The 22,680-nt window shown below is 38.9% G+C and overlaps 1 protein-coding gene across 4 annotated transcripts in view; it reads right to left on the bottom strand.

Moving 5' to 3' along the window:
• Positions 1–14,732: 14,732 nt before the first annotated feature.
• Positions 14,733–22,680, bottom strand: part of STAM (signal transducing adaptor molecule) — a 42,642-nt gene continuing 34,694 nt past the window's right edge. For all 4 annotated transcript variants that reach the window (XM_075419458.1, XM_075419459.1, XM_075419460.1 and 1 more), the window contains 2 exons: positions 21,012–21,187; positions 14,733–19,876 (listed from right to left, as the gene is read on the bottom strand). In XM_075419458.1, coding sequence (XP_075275573.1) covers positions 19,627–19,876; positions 21,012–21,187 — 426 coding nt within the window. In that variant the 3' untranslated portion in view covers positions 14,733–19,626. The remainder of the gene's footprint in view (positions 19,877–21,011; positions 21,188–22,680) is intronic.

Genomic DNA, 22,680 nt, shown 5'->3' with positions numbered 1-22,680 from the left:
ATTTATGACCAAAACTGTGGATAACACAGGGATGGCTTCGTCACCACTGAACAGTGCTTGCACAGCATCAAGGCCTTTTCTGCTTCTTGCGCTGCCCCGCCAGCAAGTTGGCTGCGGGTGGGCGAGAAGGTGGGAGGGGACACAGCCAGGACAGCCGACCTACTGACCAAACGGATACCCCACACTGTGTGATGGCACGCTCAGCAACGAAAGCTGGGGAAAGGAGGAGTAGGAGGGGGGGACATTTGTCATTACAGTGTCTGTCTTCCCAAGGCCCTGCTTTCCTTGGGAAGTAGCTGAACACCTGCCTGCCCATGGGAAACAGTGAATGAAGCAGGTTTTTGCTTTATGTATTAAGCTGTCTTTATCTCAACTCACGAGTTTTCTCACTTTTACTGTTCTGACTCTGTCCCCCATCCCGCTGCAGGGCAGTGAGCGAGCGGCTGCGTGGGTCTTAGTTGCCGCTTGGGGTTAAACCACAACAGGCACGGACTAAAACATTATTTATGAAGATCATTTCAAGAACTTTACTATTCTATACATTCCAGTTAGTACATAGGAGTCAGAGACATTAGCTTTACTTAAACCAGAATCTTTCAGGGGTCAAAAGGATTTAAAAGAAAATGGACAGAAATCTTGAATTTTGTCCAAGAATTGTCGATGACAGAGAAACTAAATGTAACTATCAAATTAAGGAAAAATACTACACTGTGTGAACTAAAAGAGCCAAGACCCAAACCTATGGATGCCGACCAACAGTCACCAGAGCTAATTTCAAATACAGCTAAGGCTGAATCAGTCACCTTTCCTCCATACAAGAGCTAGCAGAAAGAAGGATTATGAAGATTGTCAGCACTTTTTCATCTCATCTCTTGCTTTGCAAGGCTTAAGCTCATCCTGTTGACTTCTGCATGCATGTAGAAAAGACACAGCTATTAGGAACAGTGAACCAAACAGTGCGTAAGTAGGATCCAGTTCATCACTGATCTTACAATACCATTATCTCAATGAGAAATTTTGACCACTGGTGAAAAAAAAAGAACGTAAAGCACTGCCAAGAAAGTAGATTTGTTGTTCTGTAATTACTTTAAGTCCCACGGAAAAATCCCCTCTAAATACCTGAATGTGTTCAGCCCACCCACACAACTCCTAAGACAGCAGTACAATCATCCTAACGTCCCTTTGCTGTCAGCGGAGAGAAAGAGAGGAGCAATTTGGACCTCGTACACTTCTGCTAAAACCCTAGATGTCCAGTCTTGCCTAACGAGCCTGGGCCTGCATTGCTGAGGAGGATACATACGTCATTGTGCTAAGTAGAGCAATAGAATCAATACTAAATCTGCATTACCATTTTGTTTTTCTGAAGGCAACGACTCAAGCCTTTATGTGAAGTTCTACATGGTTTTCTTTTTAAAAAAACACATTTTTCCAATTACCTTCTTTACCTTTCAGTTGTCCAGCATAAAGCAAACGGGATTAACTTCATTTCTTTATCATCTGCCTACAAGCTATGGCAGGTACCTGTTGTACAGGAAGAAAATAGCTCACCACTGATTTGGGTGGTATACCTCAGTTCACTCCCAGAACAGAATTGCTTTCAAACATGAAATCTGTGCTAAAACTCCCCTCCAGCCAGGAGGCAGAAAAGGAATGCCACTGTAGTAAACATTGGTTGCTCGTCACAGTCTATTCAGTTTTCTCTTCCATCCTGTAATAACAAAGCACTCCTACTTGATAACCGTGGAAATTTTGTTTTAATTACAGTGCTCTGCATGGCAGAGAGCTATACACAACCAGAGCAGTAGGACCCACAGTGCTGTTAATCTGCACCAGAGAAAATTATAAAGCTCTGGAATGCCTTTTCTCATTTATCTATGTGCCGTTAGTCTTCTGATAAGAGTACTTCTCAAATAACAAAATGAATACACATCTTTAGTCCCCCTCATAACTTTATAAGTACACCAGTTGTCTCTAAGTTTTCTTCAGGCATAATAATATCCAACTATTGTGGATATTATTGCAGAGTCAAAGGTCAGCAAAATTTGGAACTCAGTGGGAGTCGAGCAGAGCACACCTTGAAATCAATGCAATGCCATAACATACTGAGAACAGGTACTACCTTCGAGCTGTACACTCAGTTCTAGTTATATATCATGGTTAAAAAGCAACACAGCAGAAATGTGGCACTTCACAGATGAAAGAGTGTTTAATAAAAGATCAAGAGATTTCTTACTAGGAAATAGTTTTTTTAGAAATGAAAGGCAAAAGTTGAGACATGATTGAGAAAGCTAAAAGGATAAACAGTTCAGAGCTGGTTTGTCAGTCCTTTCAATTTGCCATATCATGGTACAAGCACAAAAAAATCCATTTTCATTCAAAAACAACAGTCTTCATAACCATTGTCAGTATCAACTCAAAATAGAACCATAGACATGAGCTGTCAGAGGTCCTTCAAGAACTATCGTCCTTTAGGACAGAAATAAATCAGTAGAAGACAGTAATTCAGAAGCAGCTCCTTCTGAGCAGGTTATGGGATCGATAGGTAACTGTCAGCTAGAGAGTGTGGGTTGGCTTTGTTCGCAGCAAAGGGGATTATTTTGGGGTTTACTGTTTGTTTGTTTTAACTTTACTTCAAATTATCTAATTTTGGATGAAATCATAGGCCACACTCCTTAACCATAGATTTGATCCTGTCTCACTGGCATAGGAATACTATGGCATTCCTACAAGTATTAAGAGGATACCTGAGAAGTCTTTATTCTTTTGGCAACTATTCTGTTGGGTAGTAGTTGCGAAACATTGCAATATTCTTTATTAGAAAAAAAAGTCTATATCCATGATCAGTATGCCAGGAAGACTATGCCCTCGTGAATATTAATTCATGGTGGATACAGTAGCAAAGAACTGCACACATGTGACAGGGGAGTTTCATCTGAAAAAAAGGAAACAGGTTTCAGTGCAATTTCCAAAAGAACTATGAAATTAGACAACAATACGAGTTTAAAAAGGCACGTTTTTTAAAAAAATGATACTATCACCAATATTAGTCAGTTTATTGCTACAGAAGTTTAAACATATGCTAACCTTGAGTTTATGAAGTGTTACCCATAGTACAGAGTTTATCCATGGGCAGAACATTAGATTTTTGCAAGGAAATACACCTAATTTCAATAAAGACACTGAGAATTGCACTTACATTTATGATTAAATGTTCAAAGCTCCTGTCTCATTCAATGAACTCCTTAAGCCTGTGCTGTGTAGAATTTCTTTCACCATTTTTGCAGAATTTAAAAATCTTTTTTCATCACAAAATGAACTCAGTAAAACTGAAATATTATGAAGTACTACGTAAATGAAAGAGTTACTGAGTACATATTGTTGCATTTTTGGTATAACAAGGGGAAAAATGAAACTTTATTTTTCAGAACACTGTTATATTTCATTCATATATTTCAACAACAGGATTTCTCTTTGGGTAGTATTTCCTGCAGAACAATAAAATTTCCATGCCTCAGTTCTGTCTGTGCCAGAACAGACAGAGCGTCCCTTGCAGTGGCTTCCCTCCAGGCCAGCACCAGAACCGCAAGAGGGCCCCACTACAGCCTGCCCTGTGTTGTGCTCGTAGATGTGCTAGGTTTGTCTCTCCAGAGAATGACTGAGATATTGATAATGATGTTTTCATCTGACATTGTTTAGTCACCAAATAATGTCATTTTGATTAGTCCAAAACTGTTTATGCATTCAGATGCGGTTCACCAAGTTCGTCTGACACGTGGTTGTCACGCTGGATTCACAAGACGGATGACTCATGAGACCACAGCGGGGTGCATTAGATCTGGGCACGCGTACGGTGACGGATGCCACCCACAGTGGGTTTCAGATCTGCACAGCACGTGTCCCATCGCTGCAGTGTCACCCAGGAACATCGCCAGTCCTGACGAACACACGGTTCTCCACAAAGCCTGTCCTAAGTACCTAACTTAGTGATCCTGTGTTTCACTTTATTGCTGCCCTCACTTCTTTACTCTTGGAATGAGATAGTTATGACCTCCCTTGACTTACCAGAGGAGCAAATGTAAGTGATGTGCATACTGAGTATCGAATACAGTGAAATCTATGAGTCAGAAAGTGGCTGAGACAGTCGCAAAGCTATTCTACCCTCCAGCCTGTTTCAAATGAAATAAAAGCTGTGTAACAGTTTTGTAGATTGTGGTCTGAAGAGGTATGCATGAAGGAGGATGACTTGTGAGACAGGGGTAGAGGGAGGGGGGCTGGTACTACCTGGTGTGTGGGAGTAGCCCTGACGGAGGGAGCAGACCTGCCGGGGGGTGAGGAGGGGCTGGCATGGTGCTGAGTGCTGCTGTGAGAAGGCACACACTTAAACAGGAGGCTGGGACTGGTATAAAAGACACCTTGGCACTTAATCATTACCTGGGTGTCAAGGGGCTGCTGGAGTTGCAGAAATGAGCCTTCCCACTTTTTCCTCTGCTCCAAGTGATAAACACCACCTTCTCTCGATGCCGTGTCTCCTGTGCTAGGTCTTTGTGGCAGAAAGACAAAGGGAAGAGAGAAGTTTAAACCACTCTTCTCTGACAAAGTTTTGTTGACATGTGAGGGGTGAGTCTAAGTCTGACAGTCATCATGTCTGGGAAATTCAACAGCCTTGCTTTGAATTTTGAGAAGTTTGGCAAGAGCTCCAAAGTTATTAAGAAATGTTACAACATGTTAAATACATGAACAGCACTACAGTGCCCCAAAGAACCTGCTGTCTGAGAACAGCTCAGTGAACCAGTAGCGAGAGGACTGACTCAGGCCGGAAGCATCCTAAGCCACCACACTTCAGCTCCTCACTGGGTAGCATTTGCAGCAGAAATGCCCTGGCGTGACAAAACAGAGAGACTCAATCACCTTTTTCTCCCCTACTGGGAAGCGTTACAAGGAGTCAGAAAATCTCACCCTGCCTCAAAGCCCAGCTGTACCTGTTGTACACGTAAGGAAAACAGTCGATTTCACTGTTACTTGTCCAGCTGGTTTCCCATTAAAAGACGTATTTTAAAATGTTGAGATTTAAGTGAAATGTCTTGTACCGCTGTATAACAGACTCAACAGGGATTTCCTTGAGAATATTTATGAATATTGGCTTTGTAAAATCTGAAAGGGAAGTAGTCCAGATTCCCGGGAGCTATGCCAAGAGATTTTGAATCCAGGGAAACAGCACTCTCATGGTGTGCAAACAGGACTAGAAACCCAGAGCTCCTGGAATTTAACCTCAGCTACCGGTTTTCTGCACATTCGTGGCACACGGCGTGATCACTGCGTGCCACATTTCACCGGTTTAAGGCATGCTGATGTAGCGCACTGCATTGGTCAGTCAATACTTGTAAGATGATGACCACTCGTAGGTGAGATTTAATGTTCCTCATAATAAAACTTGTTTGCAGACTGAGCGGTAAAGTACAATCATGAAAGCTTTCCTCAGAACAGCAGGGAGCCAAACTCAAACAATGTTCTGAAAACCATGTAAAAGACCAAAATGCTAGGAAACAGCACCCAGTCTGCGCCCTGGCCGAAAAATGTTCTGCTCTGCAAAACCCCTCAGAGTACCACACTATTTCCTGTGACTACTGCCGCCTTTTTTGCACCAGAAGTGGGCCTCAGCCCTCACACATGCGGACATCAGCAGCACTGTAGGGGTGAGCAGCCTCATACACTCTCCTTTTTTCTCCTACGACACAGTCCTGTACCTCCTCCCTGACCAAACAGCACCGGTCCTGTTACCAGGAGAGCTTCATCTCTTGTCTTCAAACAGATACAAGTTGGTTGTGAGTGACCTGGACTCCAAATTTTGTAGATATTTCCATAGATGGACAAGACATTTCCTACGTAAGTAAAGTGAAAAACAAAACAAAACAAAAACCCCAAACCACGCATGGGAAAGAACATCCAATAAAAGGTAAAAAGTGCCTCGAGGAAAGGCATAATAATTCCAAACCAGGCAGGGTTTGGGATTAGTTATTTGCCTTTCCTAGTGCCTTGCCTAGAAGCAAGAGATCAGCCACATTTGTGGCTGGATTATTCTGATGCCTCATTTCAGTAGGAGTTAGGCATCAAAATTACTTTGAAAATGTGAAAACTAGCTGTTAGTTTAATCCTAAATGTGAAGTCTCAGAACTGACTAAATGCCAATTAAATCAGAAAAGTTCAGATGGAGACAATTACTCTGATAGGTTAAGAATAGTTTTGCAGTAGGGTAGGATTTTCCTTTTTTGGACACACTTTTTGTCAAAACCAATATCTTTTCTATAATTTTCCTTCACCATTTCACAGAAGAAACTTCTTAATATTTCTAAGCACTTCTGTCATTTCAAGCACTGTGGGAGTCCTTAGATAAAACATACTGATTTTTATTGTCTAGTAGTTGGCTGTGCTATCTGCATTTAAACCCAAATTAGATTACCTCCACTAGCAACCCCAGACATTAGACATCTGCAGCATTCTGTTCAGCACAAGAGATCCTCACAGTCTGTTTCTGATGGTACAACAGCAACTGTGCCATTTGTTATTTCAACCAGTACAGCGTGTAACTGCTCAGGCAGACCCATCATGGCAGCCTGCCAAGCAATCAAGACAGCGATGATGCAGCCACATCGTTCTCTATTATTTCATTTCACACTGACATTGTTGTCTTATCTAAGCTTTCTGTAGAGCGATGGGTTTGAAATCATGAAAAACTTCAGATATCTGTATTTTCTGAGAACAGCTTCCTTCTGCAGTATCAACACATGCCATTTGCTTTTTATTCCAAAAATAAAAATACTCACTTCAGCTCTGTGCTGCACGGAGGATTTACACAGACTATTCTTCTTAGGAGCCCTGGCAGGTCTTCCTGCCTGTTATCTATGACCAGAAGTGTGCTGATCAGTTTTTACAGGAAACCAAATCAGCAAATGTCACACAGGCAGCGAAGCAGGATATAGTAAAGGATATAGTAAACTGTGCTCCATATATACATCCGATGCTTCCTTTACGCTCTTAAAGCTGAGACCCAAGTGGCAAACAGCAAGCATAGGTATAGGGGGAAAAAGAAAGCTGAAGTGCTTCATAAATCATAAAAACCGATTTTCCCTACAAACTAGTCAGTGCAAACACAAGCAATTGATGATGAACAATGAAGTGCTCAGGATATCGCGTGCCTTTGGACTCAGAATACTGTCCAATAAGACTTGCCTACATATATCCTGAATTTTTGTTTGCTTTAATAATTCTCCTGGGTGAGGTACTTAACTACTGCACCCAAAGCAGGAAACTTCTGTAAGTCTTTTGACATTACAGAACATGCCATAATTCCGGTTTCACTCAGAGCCCTGGCTTACTTTACACCTTTTATAACACAGAGGTCACTTTTTACACAGGCTTAAAACACTGCTTGGTTTACAGACAATTGAGGGTTTCTGTGGATGAATACTCTCTATACGAAGCATGAACGTCCTAGAAACAAAGCTTTATTATTAAAGATTCATTTATTTGCAGTCTTCTTCCTTGTCTCTCCTGACTGCATCATCCACCTCAGGTGCTAATTTGCTTTTTTCCTTTGTTCTCTCCACCACTCCTAAGCCCTTGAAACCCCATCCCACGTCATACCCAATTCAAGTGAAGCCAACGCTTGACAAATTTGGCAGTGAAGTACTAAGAAAGGATATGAAATCCATTTCATCACGCTCTCTTGCTTTTCTTTGCTATTCCAAAGTACAACATTATCCAAAAAGATTGCTTACTGTATTCCGTGTTTTACCACAGATAATACCTTCAACAGCTGCCCCTTCTGTTCTGTTCTGCAAGACACAGTATTAGAAGTAAACAAGTATTAGAAATAAAAAAATAAAATAGCCCAAATACCTGTAGTGAGCTATGGATACCAAGTCTGGTTTAGCTGAGAAATTCAGACAAAATAACTATTTCTGGGTAATTGTGACAAGCTAGATCTGCAGTCGAGATCCATTTTATGGCACAACATCCTTTACAGTTTTGCACCGGAAGTCACAATCAATGCAAGATGAAAGAATTAGCAAAGCAAAGGTTATTATCCATGCAAAGGGTATTTTAGAAGTGACATCTTTATGAATACTTGAATACAGCATCCTTCTATCAAAGGAGCTAAAGATCCTCCCTTACCAACCTTCTCCAATGAAGTGGAAACTCTTCAGGCCTGCACTGCTGACACTGCTCTCTTTTATGCAGGACTGATTTTTATTCTTCAAATAAATTAACCCAAGACTATTGTACCTCAGTGGCCAAGTCCTTCTTTTTTTTTTTTTTTTTTTTTTTTTCTCCCAAAGGACAGTTTAAAACTTTGTGCCCCCAATGAAAACAGAAAAAAACAGGCGATCTTGATATTCCAGTAAACTCCAGTGCACAAGGTGGGCTTAAATATTCCGTGAATATGCAGACAAGGCTACAGCCATCCGGTAGGATCCCAGGGCTTAGGAAGGAATCAAGAAAAAGAGATTTTTTGCAGACTTTGTTGATAAGAAAGATTCTTAAGCCTACAGGATTTACTGTTGTGGAACATGCAGTAGGACTGCTGATAAAAATCTGTCTGGTGGTAATGAACCTGGAGGTCATATTCCTTAAGACGGCAGTGAAACGTCCAAAAACTAAAATTGGCTATGCAGGAGGCCAACACTATTTTTCATGACTGCTTCCTACATGTGAAACGGTATTGCAACTGTAATAACAACAGCTTTGCTATTAGTAAGGATACAGAAAATTAACTCCGCAGGCACCCACCAGCCAGCCTCGGGGACCTTCCGGTCCCTTGGTTAGGAGGAGCGAGTGCGCAGTGCCACACTACGTTGGGAACGTTCCTTCAAAACACTGATGTGGGGTCACGCCTCTGGGGACATCCCCTGGCGTACCAAGGACACCCAGGATGCGGAGGTCCCCGTGAGCATGGGTGTTTGGGTCTGGATCTGCTGGAACATATCAAGGGAATGTGTGGCACTTGTTCTGCTTTTTATCAAAAAAATGAACTGAAAGTAGTTCTGATCAGAGCTGCTACTTATTAAATCTCCGGCTCAGATGTCTTCTGGAAAAAAGGAGGGAGGAGTTCCAAGGTCATAAACTCCATATAGTCAGCACCAGCATTACACAGGGAAGACAAGAGGCTATAAGAGGCTAAATTGACATTAATATACAAAATTCCGGTAGATCATGGGGACATCATCACTGTCAAGGCACACTCCAATTCAGTGTAAGCACAACAATTCCCTCTGAACTTGGAGGAGGGGGCAGGGCAAAGTGCCCATTAGTGTTGTGAAGCATTTTTTAAAATCAAGCTTAGTAAAAAAACAGTCAGGAACAAATCAAGTGAGCATAAACTGCTACAGTGGCAACAAGGTTCCTGGCAGACCACAGGTGGATTTTGCAGCAGATCTTCAGTAGTGACCCATTATTTCCAAATGCTGAGGAGAGCTGTGCCTCACACAGCTGGCTGCAGCCTGAAAGACTTGCTGGGAATTGAGATCAGTGAAACTGAGGTTTCTTAGGATGAAAATGAAAGTGCAAACATAGGAAGGAGTAGGAGCTAAGCCAGAAAATAGGAGAAAAATGTCAAGATCGCTATGTTTTTGTGAGCAATAGAGTTATTGATTTATTTGCAAAAGAGCCAATACAAATGGGAGAGTGAGAAGACTCACTTTTTCTACAGAATACTAAAGTAAATTTTGAAAGAGGAAACAAAATTTAAAAAAGGTTGTTGAAAGAGTCTTGTCAAATAGAGGATTTAGATGACCAGGATGGGCACTACCAACGGGATTACAAATGTGCTGCACTTGGACCCATTGCTGACTCAATACTTTATGACTGATTCTCTTTCAGCTGGGAGTTGTCTTTATGTAAACTCTATAAAAAAAATCATTAAAATTCTCTGAAATAATAATAATAGAGAAATATGAGGATATCGGATTATGCTTAAGTGGAAACTCTTACAAGGTCTATTACAAATTCCACTTCTTAATAGCGTCGGCTAATTAGGTAGACAGACATTTCCGTCAGAATATTGTGTTCAGCACAGTACGACACTTTAAAAACAAAGACTTCCAAAGGAAAGCATTTACTTTTAAAAACTTAAATCTAATCTATTTGCTCTACCTAAATGGTACCATTAAAATAATTAGAATAGCCTCCTCCTGAGTAAAGTGGGAGAAAGAAATGAAGAGCTGATTGTGAGATTTTGGTTGTTAACTTTAGAACTGTTCCATAACAGAATATTTTTTTAGCAGTTTGTTTTCAAAGATGAGGCTAGGATGTATGAAAGAGAACAGTCCCAGCAGCACTGACTGACTGACTGCTTGGAAAAACTTAGAGTCTTCATCTACCTGTGTGGTAAAAATTGCAGCCATTCAGTAATGCTCAAAAAGTTATCATTTCTAACTACTTGGAATTTGTGTGGTCACATTAATTCACTGTAGAATAAAGAAAATACTTTATGTTCAAAGCAATCCGTGGTGTTCTTTCTAAATCTGTGCAAATAGGGAAGTACTTCCAGATGTTTTCTCAGGAAGTTGCAGAAATAACCAGTGCTCTTGAAGGACATTGCTTTCACTTTGGAAGGTACAAAACCTGAAAAATCTAGGCACAAACTTTGATAAATGAAGGGTTGAACAGACTGCTCTTGCATGATTAACAACCACCGTTCTCATATGCTCCCCCCCATCTGTCACATGAAGTCCTCAGTGACAAACTAGAGTTCAAAGAATGTAAAAGGTCTCTAGCAGAGACAAACGAGACTGCAAAAGCTGTTGAGTGTGTGGTCTTGTTGGAATGAAAGCTGCAACCACCTCTAGGATTGTATAATAATAAACATGTATAATGTATATATGTAGGTATAACAACTTCTTAAACGCAACACACAAGGTATGGTGAACCACTCAAAAGTTTCCGATGGACTCACCCCACATACTAAAGTAATTGCCTTTCTGAATCCTGGAATGGATAAAAACAGCAAACAGGATGCAACTGTCAGCTTGTATCATTAAACCATTTGGTACTATACTTCGGTCCCCAAGAAGAGAGGTGCTCTTCTCTTGGGTTGAAATTTGGCCAATTCCCTTGTGAAACTGCACCGCTGATGAACAAAAAAATACAGCAAATCAGAAAATGATGATCTGAAGTTGATGGCATGCGGTATGTGAAGAATACACCGTAGGCCAAAGCGACATTACAGGGACTTGAAAAATACCCCAAAAGCCCAATTATAGCAGTTGTGTGATGGAACCAGTGACGAAGGAAAGAGATCGTACTTCAGAGATGGAAGAGCAGGACTGTCAGCATTTCCAAAATGGCTCCACAAGACACCCGTACTATTGTGGAAGGACAATCTGCAGAGTGGAAATGTCCAAATATAGAAATAATTATATGTATGTATCAAATTCAGTCAATTTATGATTTACTAACTGTTCGCATTTGGGGGAATGCTTTCGGTAAGGATCAAGTATGAGAAAGCATGTGAAAGGAGGAGATAACTATTGGGAAACACATATAGTATACGGAACTGATTGAAAATATATATACACACACTCACATGTATATACACACACATACAGGAGAGCCAGGATTTGAGTTCTGTGCGTTGCTGCTGCTGACCTACGGGATCCCACCGAACGCTGCTCAGCTCAGTGCTGTTTACAAATGTGCAATTAATTGCTTGCTACCTACTATCTGTCCTGAATAAAGAAACTTGAAATCTGGTGTCAATTTGAACCTCATGGACACACAAATTCAAGGGAGTCTAGTTCTTGGAAGAGGCAAAATTGGGGACTGGTTTGAGCAACCAAGGCAACTAGGTGCCCCCTGAAGTGATCAGTGGGACTCTGCAACCTTGGGAGGAATAGCCAACATTTAGAGGAAGCCCTGATTATCCGGAAGATAAGAAGTGCTCAAGAGCAGAAAGCATGTCTGTTTAGAGAGAGAACAAGCTTACTAAGATAAATGACTAAAGTAAAATTATCTACTTTACATTAAGAGAGTAGGAGGAGTTTTAAAAATTACTAATGCTGAATCCTGCTTGAGTGTCGTTATCCACACAATCCGATAATATAAATCGCGATTCCACGGATGCTGCCAGAAATTTGTTACGAAGTGAGATTGTGGACTCTGTTAAAGCAAAAAATTCTTCACTATTTGTTCTTCCTCAGCACACCAGGAGGAAAAAGAGCCCTCTGAACAAACACAGCCCTAACAAGAGTCTTGCAGACAACGCCTGTGGTTTCTCTGAAAAACACCTGTCTGACTGTTTTGACAGCACGTTTCAGGGAGGTGGTTGGTGCTGAGCCTGTGTTCTTACACAGTTCCGGAGAACCACGGCTTCACTGTCCTCGGCTCGGCCGACTAATACACACCGTATTTGTCTGTAAATCATCATATTACCTCTATTCGTCAGGCCACATGATTTTTGCTGCGGCGTTTGCCTAAATGAATTCTGCCACAATTCTTCAACGTCAGCTACAGGAGTATGTCACCAGGGGGACAAAGAAAAAGACTAATTTGGGCAAGTTTTCACAAGTCTAAAATAAAACCAAGAGATCTAAGTGTTCACACTCCTTTTTGAAGCACAGTAAATTGGGACAGTCTGACACACAGTTTGGGCAAGTAAACACGTCAGCATGATCCACAGATACCCGAGGATGCACGAGTCAACAAGGAAAAGCCATCACAACCAGCTAAAAATAGATTCCAGTGTGACTTCAGTAGCAGTCAGGGCAGATTTGTTTGCTTGTTAGTAAATCAGGCTTAGAAAACAGCTACAGAATATGCTGTATAAAATTAAGTGGCCCAAGCATGGATACACTGAAGGGTTCCATTTCTTGATACATGTGCTTCCTACAGCCAGAAAGTGGTAAATAGACACTGAGCAGTCAAACGAGTTTCTGCCAGCGACTGGAGTCACACTGGTGATGAGCTTTACCAAGCACGCAACACGCTCCTGCGGGATTCAGCACCGCTGCGAGGAGGGTCCGAAGTACAACTGCTAAGGTAGTGGGTGTCACCAGTCTCGGGAACATGGGGCATCAACACCAACCTGCTTTGATTTTAGAAATCCAACGAGCATGCATAAACACTCAAAACTCATTCTTAACGGAGTTAAGCAATGTCAAAGCAAAATATAAAGTGCTACAATCACTACCTTCCTTATATATTAAGAGATTGTACTCTAAAGATGCTCTCAATCTACAACTGAAACATGTTTACCTTTTTTTTCCCCGCTATGATTTTCTATATTATTGCATGCTGCTTGTGTACTCCCAACATCGATGTGAATTTTAAGAAGTGCAAATCAGCCTTAATCGGTGGAAATTTCTCCACAAGCTCTTTCACAATGGCTTATTTCTCATCTCATTTAAAACACAGATCACGATCAGTATCAACCAAAACAGCTTTGACTTAAAATAATCCAGATAATTTAAATTCACAAATATTGTGAGATAAAACTCCTTATCCTGCAACAGAGTAGCATAAGATTTCTAGAAGCAGCTACAGTAGTGAGACAATGCATTAAGGTCCCCAGCTTCACAATGTAATATGAAGTGAGATTACATTCATCAAAACGTAATATTCATCAAAGTTTAGGTGAAGATAGTTGTTTTGATCCCCTTAAACAGACTGATGCTTATTTTACCTATTGCCCAGATTCATGACAGCAGATTTTACTGTAAGCATTAAAGACTATAGAACTCAAACTGTATTTTCATCGTAGGCATCTCAACAGAAACACGCTCCCTGTCCAAAAGAGAGGGGCAGTAAAGCAAACTCAGTATTGATTCTCCCTCCCTGGTCCAAATCAGAGACATTACACATTTCATTTGTACAGTCTGTAGGACTTGAATCAACTGAATCGATATTCTCTTGAAACACAGAAATTCTCACACAGAACTAACCCACAGTCCATATCATCACTTATCCTCAGGTGTGCAGCTCACATTTTTCGGACGAGACCCTAAGAACAGGCCAAGCTGACAATCTGCTGCTCACTGCTCCTCAAGCCCCGTGGTGATCTCAGATACTTACACTGGTTTAAGCAAGAAAGTCTAACATTGTTCTAAGAACACAGCACGCATCTGTCAAGACTACCAAGTTTCAGCTGTGACAGTCTTTTAAGCAGTAATGCAGATTCACAAACCAGGCTTTAGCCTGATCTTCAACTTATTCCACATCGATCAATCAACAGTGCTTTTACACTACTTGGTGTTACTGTCATCAGAAATAGAATTAACTGTCAAGTAGCTGTGTAAATTAACTGTCAAGCTGCCAGCAGTATTTTCTTATTGATCTGTAAGCAAATATATGCGTTACACTGTACAGATACAGTTGTTTTCATTTCTTCTTTACCACTCCCTTAAAATATTCATGCTGTATTTCTTACCAAGAGGACATGCATCACACTTGAAATAAGATGTACAATGTATTACTTAGATTTTAGCTGAAGGAAGTTGATGACAGATTCAAAACTTTAAAGGTAAAAGTAACATAATCTACATGTAAGCATCATACCAAAAAACCCCACCAAAAAAACCCCCAGAACCACCAAAACCCACCTCCACCCTACCTGAAATAAGAAAATTTGAGGTAAGTACTTCTAACAGCCCTTACCTACCGTATCTCCAAGCCCTTCCAGCAAAGCAAGTCCTTTTCTGATTATTCTTCTATGAAATTTATAAATTGACTTTGCAACATGATGAACTAAATACTCCAACTTTAATATTTTGCATTCATAACAAAAACAATTAACAGTTTTTACAAATAGTGTTATTTACTAAAACAGTTCTTGTACAACAGTGCAGTATATCTAAATATATACATCTGCCAACATCAAAGGGAGCATCAAAACAAACAAAACCAAAAATGCACTTTGCTACTGTGTACACTTTATTAAAACCAAAGCAGACTGCAGCAGGCCTCTTCTCTTTTTCATGACAAAGACAAAAATTATTTGGATTTCCAGAAGCACATGCAGGATAGAAGAACAAAAAATCCTACCACCCTTTTGCCAAGGTGGCAGCATGAAAAGTGAATTTTTGCTCTGCAGTTTTACATAGTAGCAAATGGAATGTTTTTCAGAACAAACACCCTAATTTAAGAAACAAGGCTTCAAAAACGTACAGTGTTTTTTACACATTGAAGAAAAAAGTTCAAATGTCAAGGCCTTGCCATGTTTTACTGTGGCCTTGGATAGTATACACATGATGTTTAATATTCTTTATAGCAGCTGAAAATGAAAAAGGAGTATCTGTAGTGTGGAGTTGGTCAGCTTTACTATGATTGAATAACAGAGTAAAAAATGATTCTGCCTGCTGTTAGCAATGGAGGGTTTTGTAGCAATTTTTACTTCACCTTTTTCATTAAAAAAAATCTCCTCCCAATTTTTAACCGGAAAAATTATGCTCTCTTGTTCTTCAAAACAGATACATGCATCTCTCCAAAGGAAGCTGCATTTGTGCCATTCCAAGTGCCACTGTAGCCGCTGTTAGAGATGTTCTTTTTCAATCTGTCTGTGAAATCCAGCAGACAAGGAATAAGGTTGAGACTTTTACATGTAAAGACTGCACAGACATCTTTGAAATTCGAGTGAAAAATAAGGTAAGTAGTATTAGAGAAAGGACTAAAAAAATTGGAGAATGAGGTATTAAGCAGTTCTCCAGTGTAAATCTGATGTTCCTGCCATCTAGATGAAATCAGAGAACTATAATAGCAGCCTAGATTTGATCATCATAATACGTACATGCCATTAAAAGTAAATTTATCTCCTTTGTTACATCTAAGCATCTGCAGTCTGGTGGAATCCTCTGAAGTTCTGGTTACTCAAATTGATTTCAGTTCTCCACCCCTCAAAATTCAGGAATAGTAACTGTACCATGAGGGCAATATGGTGCTCTACACCTGTTGAGAAGCATGCAGTAATTTTTGTATTTTGCTCCTTTTTACTGTTGTTTTACTGCTGTCTATATGGACTTTGGCCGGTGACATCAAACATGCACCTGCATGGGTACCGATGACTCTGGAACGTACTGCCACGACATCAGTGTAGCAAATTCTAACAGGCTGCCTCAGTATTTTTCCTGGGATGCTCTACAGTAAATCTTGACATCTTTGTTATGTCCACATAAATTGAGATGATACACATGGGTAAACAAGCTTAGTTTATAGCAGTGAAATGCACAGAAGGCACTTTCCAGAGTTTGCTCCAGTTCATGACAAACAAGCCACTAAAATACCCCTTCTGAAGTTAATTAATGTTTCTGTATTTCTTAACGAAAGGGTTAAATAACTAAGATTTATACAAAATATTATGAAAACATTTTAGCCTTGCATTGACAATTTGCATGTAAAGAAAGAAGACATTCACAAATTAGGTCTTCTGTTGGAGCATGAGTAACGCATCATTTCCAGGGATTCTTGACTTTCAGTTAGATTAACTTCCTGGCACTTTACTTGCCAAAAAGTTCTTCCATACAGCAGCTGTACATGTACTCTCCCCCTCTCACCCGCAGTCAGTGTTCAATACCATCATAAGACAGAACATACGTGAACTTGGTCAAAACAATGCATAAATGAGGAATCTCAGAATAAATCACCACAAAGAAGCCCCAGCAATGGCATCTCCAGGTTCATGCTACTAAACCAGCTGAGAGGAGGTGAATTGAAATATAATTTCTAAATTATCAGTTAGAGAGGATACGAGAGGATGAGTGAAGGAATTAGTGCAATGACAGCATCTAGCAAGGTAGGAGGAGGCATCACCTTAGAGTATCTAGCATGTGGGACACAAGTGAGAAGACAGAATAATCTTTTCTGATAAATGAGAAAAATCAATATGAAGCAATACACCTCCAAATTCAATTTAATTTGAAAATTGCATCTGAAATGGAAAATGTAGGATGAAATAGAAACATTAAGACTCTGAACTTAAAAATCTAGTGACCTACTGTACCAATTGTGGACAATGAAAACTGATTCCAAGTCAACTAAAATTCACAATACATTACAGGAGATACCTTAAAGCAGAGACTCTAACATGGTATGAAAGGAAATAAAAAGTGTCCATCTTTTTTTTCCAAAACTTTTATTATACTTAAGTTATAGTGACATTGCATTTTAGAAAGTGTTTTTTGGTCATGATGAACACAAATGAAAGATGATTTTAATTTTCTTCATGATGGAAAAATGCCCAAAGTAAGTTGGAAGGCAGAAAAAACTTAAGATACACCTAAGTTTTCAGTGTTCAAAGGAGAAACAGAAATAAGCATTTCTGTGTGTTAAGACGACTTAAAAAATTTTAAAACCCCCCACAAATTAGTAACAAAAAGTATTTTTGCCGAGTCATTGCTGTACAGAAAGAATTCCATAGGCCCTTATTGGAGAACACGTGACACAACATGTGAAAACCAAAGAATACAAACAGTCAGTGTCAGCCGGACTATTTTCATGCTTCAAGCTCCTCCTTGAATCAGGGCCTAAGAACTAGGGAGTAAAAAGATATTTTCACTTTTGTGTAGAAATTATGCTCCTATACACATTGTTTCTCTGATTTTGGAGTAAGGTACCTAAAGCATACAGACAACACTATCTAAATGATACTACATGCCCTTTCTAAAGAAGATCGCTTCATCAATCTATTAAAAATTATCTAGGACAATATCTTGGATTCTTTTTTTTTTTTTTTTAGTATTTCCTTTCAAATTCCACAGACTTCTGTGATGACACCAAGTACTGAAGTAATAACAGTTTGTGAGGGTGCTTAAGAATTCTGGAGAAAAAAAAAATATGTGAAAATACTAGTATCAAAACAGACAGCTGGCTAGACCATCCCCAGCTGGAACACATCAGCTATGGGCACGTTTTATAACCACCCCAGTTAGAAGCTGTGCAAAGTAGTCATCTGAAAGCATTAACAGGCAGAACACCAGTGTCTATTAAAAGAGTGAAACAAAAAGGCTTGTTAGGTAACTGTGAACAGAGACAAGAATGTACGGGGTAACAGGTCAGCTTACAATATAATATACAATTGCAACACTTAATTCCAAAAGCATCACACTAAAATATAGTACACAAAAGCGAACAATCTTTGACAAACACACTAACAAGACTGAAAACACAGATCTGATGTTGAAGCCATCTAGCATTGCTCTAATTGGAATTCGAGTCGCTGGAAAAAATAAGAGGAAATCAGGATGCATTAACAGATTGAACAGAAATGCAAAGTAACCCAGTATTTGTACAAGCAACTCTGATCCAAAATGCTGTCTTCCACCACCACGTTCCTTTTGCAGCACCTCAGCTGTAGAAAGAAAATGCCAGGCTTCCAAGAGCCACCTGGCTAAATTGCTGAGAAATGCAAGGGTTTAAAACGGCTAATGCATGTTGCTGCAGAAGAGAATTCAAAGTAACCTGAAAGTGAATAAAAATAAGATGCCTCATAAACTATTCATACCATAGAAGGGCTAATAAACTCAAGTGGTACAACTGGAAATTCAAACATGTTTAAGGCAGAAGTGTTTGTGTAAGAACAGTAAACAGAACAAATTGCTAAGCAAGGCCACAAGAGATAAAATGAAGCCCTGAAGATTTGTTCAGCAAAGTGATTTAAATGTCCATAATTCTCCATATTGTAATTAAAAAGACTTGAATAAAGTAGTGTTATTCATGTTGTGTATTCCAGTTTACACTCCACCGTTTCTTCTCCAACTCCATTCCTCTGTCTTTGGTGTAATCTCTACCAACACACATAGAATACAGCTCTGGTTCTCAATGTGAAAAACAACTTGGAAAAAATAAATTACATGCTTCTCGTGATAAAATGCAAGATCCTGATCTGTTGCATGGTCCCATGATATGTTTAGCAGCCTCTGAATAGTAGTTTTAAGTTATTAATTATATCTGAAGCAGAATCATAATTTGCTGTTATCCCCCCAAATCACTTACTAGTTAACTAGTTTACTTTGGTAGATAAGCCGTCTAATAGTCATGATACACTTGTGTTCAAGAAGTAGTGAAACCTAGACTCGGATAAGTTTGTAAATTCATATATAGACCTTAGCTTGTAAGTGTAACCATGATATGCAGAATTTCTGCTTTTTCTGCACTGGAAAAAGACATCACATCTGTCATAAAACTAGACAAAACTACGTAACATGGTTGTCAGTTCATGACTAAAATAAAATAGTAAAGTAAATTATTTTTAAACATTGTGTTAAATATATTCACATGATCACCATAGCTACACAAAATGGCCACTATTGCAATCACACACTATATGTACATAACATATATGCCACAACAGTTTGCAAGTGTTGAGTTTTCACAGATTAGCCAATTTTACCAGACATAAATAATCTTGTACCAACTTTTAGGCATTTTAAAAGGAATTAAATGTCCTAAATATATCCGTTCCTCTGCAAAATTAAAAGAAAAAAAAATCCCAAAAAGTCAGTGCAAATTGAACTTGTCCACCAAGATAGATTCTTATTAAGCTGAGAATAAACAAAGTTTAAGAGATTAAAGGAAGAAACTCATAGAATTGCCAACTGCCTTTAGCAGAGGTTAAAGAAGATGAGAAATCAGAAGTCCTGGATCCTATAGCAGAGCCTTCTGTGAGTAATTATGCTGTGGCTGTTGAGGTGGTGGAGGCTGTGGCTGTTGTGGAGGTGCTTGTTGACTGCCTGCTGTCTGTGGCAGAGGTGTAGATGGTAAGTTATAGTTTGGCACCTGGGACATATTAGTTCCAGCATTTTGATAAGCAGCAACATCAACAGTAGCAGGTGGTGGACTATACACTGAAGCCTGGTTAGAGTAAGTATTTCCAGCAACAGAGCCAACCATTGCACTGAAAAAAAAAATTAAAGTTGAATTAACAAACAATTTACCAACAACACCACTTTAGTGCTTCTTCAGTTGTTCTATATATACACACAAAAATCTAACTCTGGACACCTTGCGTATTTAAAACTACAGCAAATGAAAATTCCAGTTAAAACTCAAACACACTCCTCAGATGTAAACACACTTAACGGACCTCCCATGGATTTAAAACGAGACTGTGAATCTATACTTTGTTTTATTTTAATGTGCAGCATGGCATACCATCTATTTTCCATTCTGCTCATGAATAAAAAAAAAGGAAATCAAAACCCAGCCAGCTGTTCTAAACAGCAAAACAAGTCAGGTGAAGTATGCAGAAACTCACTTTATCAATATATTTTACCACCCCACATAAGTAACTTTGGGGGACAGAGACTAACAAATACTTTAATAACTCAAGATGGATGTCTCTCCCAACTTCAGAAAATAAAATTACTTTATACAGAGAATAAAAATTAAAAAAAAAAAAATATGCAAAGCCCTAATATTTTCCTAAGGTCAATTCAAAACTTTTTCACAATATAGATAGGTTAGCCAAAGCTAAGCATCTTTGGGCATCTACCCAAAACAGAAAGCCACTTCTGGGTCCTTTCTATGGGGAAGCTGTACAAGCTTTAGGAAGGGTTCATAGCCCATGCACTTCTTTTCCAAAACGAGCAGAAATCTCACCATGCTTCCACAGTAGGATATTTGAAAAAAGAACAACACAATATACACTATTTCAGAAGTTATGCAAAGCCACCCAGAACAGCAGATAAGCTTCACCATTAAATGTATATTATAAAAAAAGTCATATAATTTTCTCTAATTTTTCATTTATATAAAAGAAAAAAATATATATATAAATTATGTATTTCTTATATATAAAATTAAAAACTAGAGAAAGCTGTAAAAACAACAAAGAAGTTTGAAGCTTGTCAGGAATTTTTACCAAGTACATGACACCAATAAAAAGCATTCTGGAAATAATTGCATTGAGGTATCTTTCAGTTGGGCTTAAAATTATACTTCTGTAAGAAAATAAACCTCCTTTAAATGCTACCTGTAGTCCTTTATGTTGAAATTGATTTAAACGTGAATAGGAAAATACTTAAAATTACTTTGTGTAAGACGTCTGTGCAGGCTGACCAGGCAGCACTGAGCTGGCAGATGGAGTAACTGTGCCTTGGCTGAGAGAAGGGAGCTGTTCAGGAGGAAGATTATAGCCTTGAATATGGCCCATCTGTGCACTCCCTGCCACCAAATATGCATTACCTTGAGGTTGCCCCGGATAAACCTAGGAAGTTAAATAACGGTATATTAAAAATAAAATACAGAAATGGTATTTAATATCTGACTTCAGAACTGAAAGACAGTCTCTCAAACCTTTTTTTACAGATGCTTTAATAGAAAGCAACTGTCTTCTATCGAATGCTGCAGCATAAAAAAAATACCAGATTTTCAAAGGACACTATTTACGTCTCTAACCTCAGGCTCCAGTACCAAAAAGGTCAACTAGTTCATTGGAAAACTCGTATTCCAAATTTTATTTTAATGACTATCACTCGTGCTACTTCAGAGCTTCTACTTTTGAATGAAAATGCTGAAGGATTTCAATCACGTATCAAATAGCAGTCCAAAGCAGAATACTTTTTGATGCCCAGATAACTTTCACAAGTAGAACATGAAAGTGGAAAGCAAATCATGTATTCTTTTCATGTTATTAGTTAACCTAACATTTTCTGTAACTGTTGAGACTGCCATTGTATAATTGTTTGAGTGGAGCAGAAGAGAAAAAGACGTCTTAAGAAAATTCCAATCAAAATAAAGTAACACTCTAAAACTAACTAGAGGAAAAGATTTTCGAGACAAAATTTCTAAACCCTATGTTTTCATTCAATCATGAATTATTTGCCTTAACACAAATTACTAGAAGAAATTATCAGGTCTCATGAACAACTGAGTTCATGCAAGTCTATGATCTACAGCCCTCCTATCTTCAGATCCATGTATCTCAGATGACATATTCATAGAAGACTTAGCAAAATTGCAAAAGAATTTTAGAAGGCAGCAAAGTCATGAGACCTCCTAACTTTTCAGAACTTTATACTAGTTCATGGACACCCCAAAGTACATTTTTTTCCCTTTAAGAATCCCAGACACATGCCCATTTATAAAACATTAAAATTATTCTACATGATTGCTTATCATATATGAATGGAAGACAATGTTCCTCTTAATGACACTGCAAAAACATACATCCTCTTCTTAGAGCACACTGAAAGAAAGTATGTATTTGTAGGAAGCTAAAAGAACCAAACCTGCTTTAATATTTATATAATACTGCGAAGGTATTAGTAAGTTGGCTTGAATGGTTTTTTACTCACTCAAAAAGCAAGTAAATTATTGAAAAAACAGTTTTAAACGTTACGTATTCCAATAAACAGGAAAATAATACACCAAGTATTCATTAGACTATGGAACTAAACATTTAAATGTTTAAAAAAAGTTTTTAAAATACCGTAGTATATGAATAAGCTAAAAGACCACACCCAGTCAATTACATGGAAATGCTACCATGAAAGAATTGTAATTTTTAACTTCAGTAATTTCAATGCTAAATGCTCTTTACTGATATTTCATAACAGGGAAACTAAAAGCAGAGATTGATTTTAGGGTGGGGAGGGCACAATCTTAAACAGGAAATGTACTCTTTTGGTTCTTCACTTTCTTTGACCCACTGTGCAAAGGCCTGGCAGCTTTCATTTCTAATTTTATGTGCAACTCAAA

This window comes from Opisthocomus hoazin, chromosome 4 (genome assembly GCF_030867145.1).
Source record: "Opisthocomus hoazin isolate bOpiHoa1 chromosome 4, bOpiHoa1.hap1, whole genome shotgun sequence".
Classification (NCBI taxonomy): Eukaryota; Metazoa; Chordata; class Aves; order Opisthocomiformes; family Opisthocomidae; genus Opisthocomus; species Opisthocomus hoazin.
This window is presented reverse-complemented; position numbering and strand designations above follow the sequence as displayed.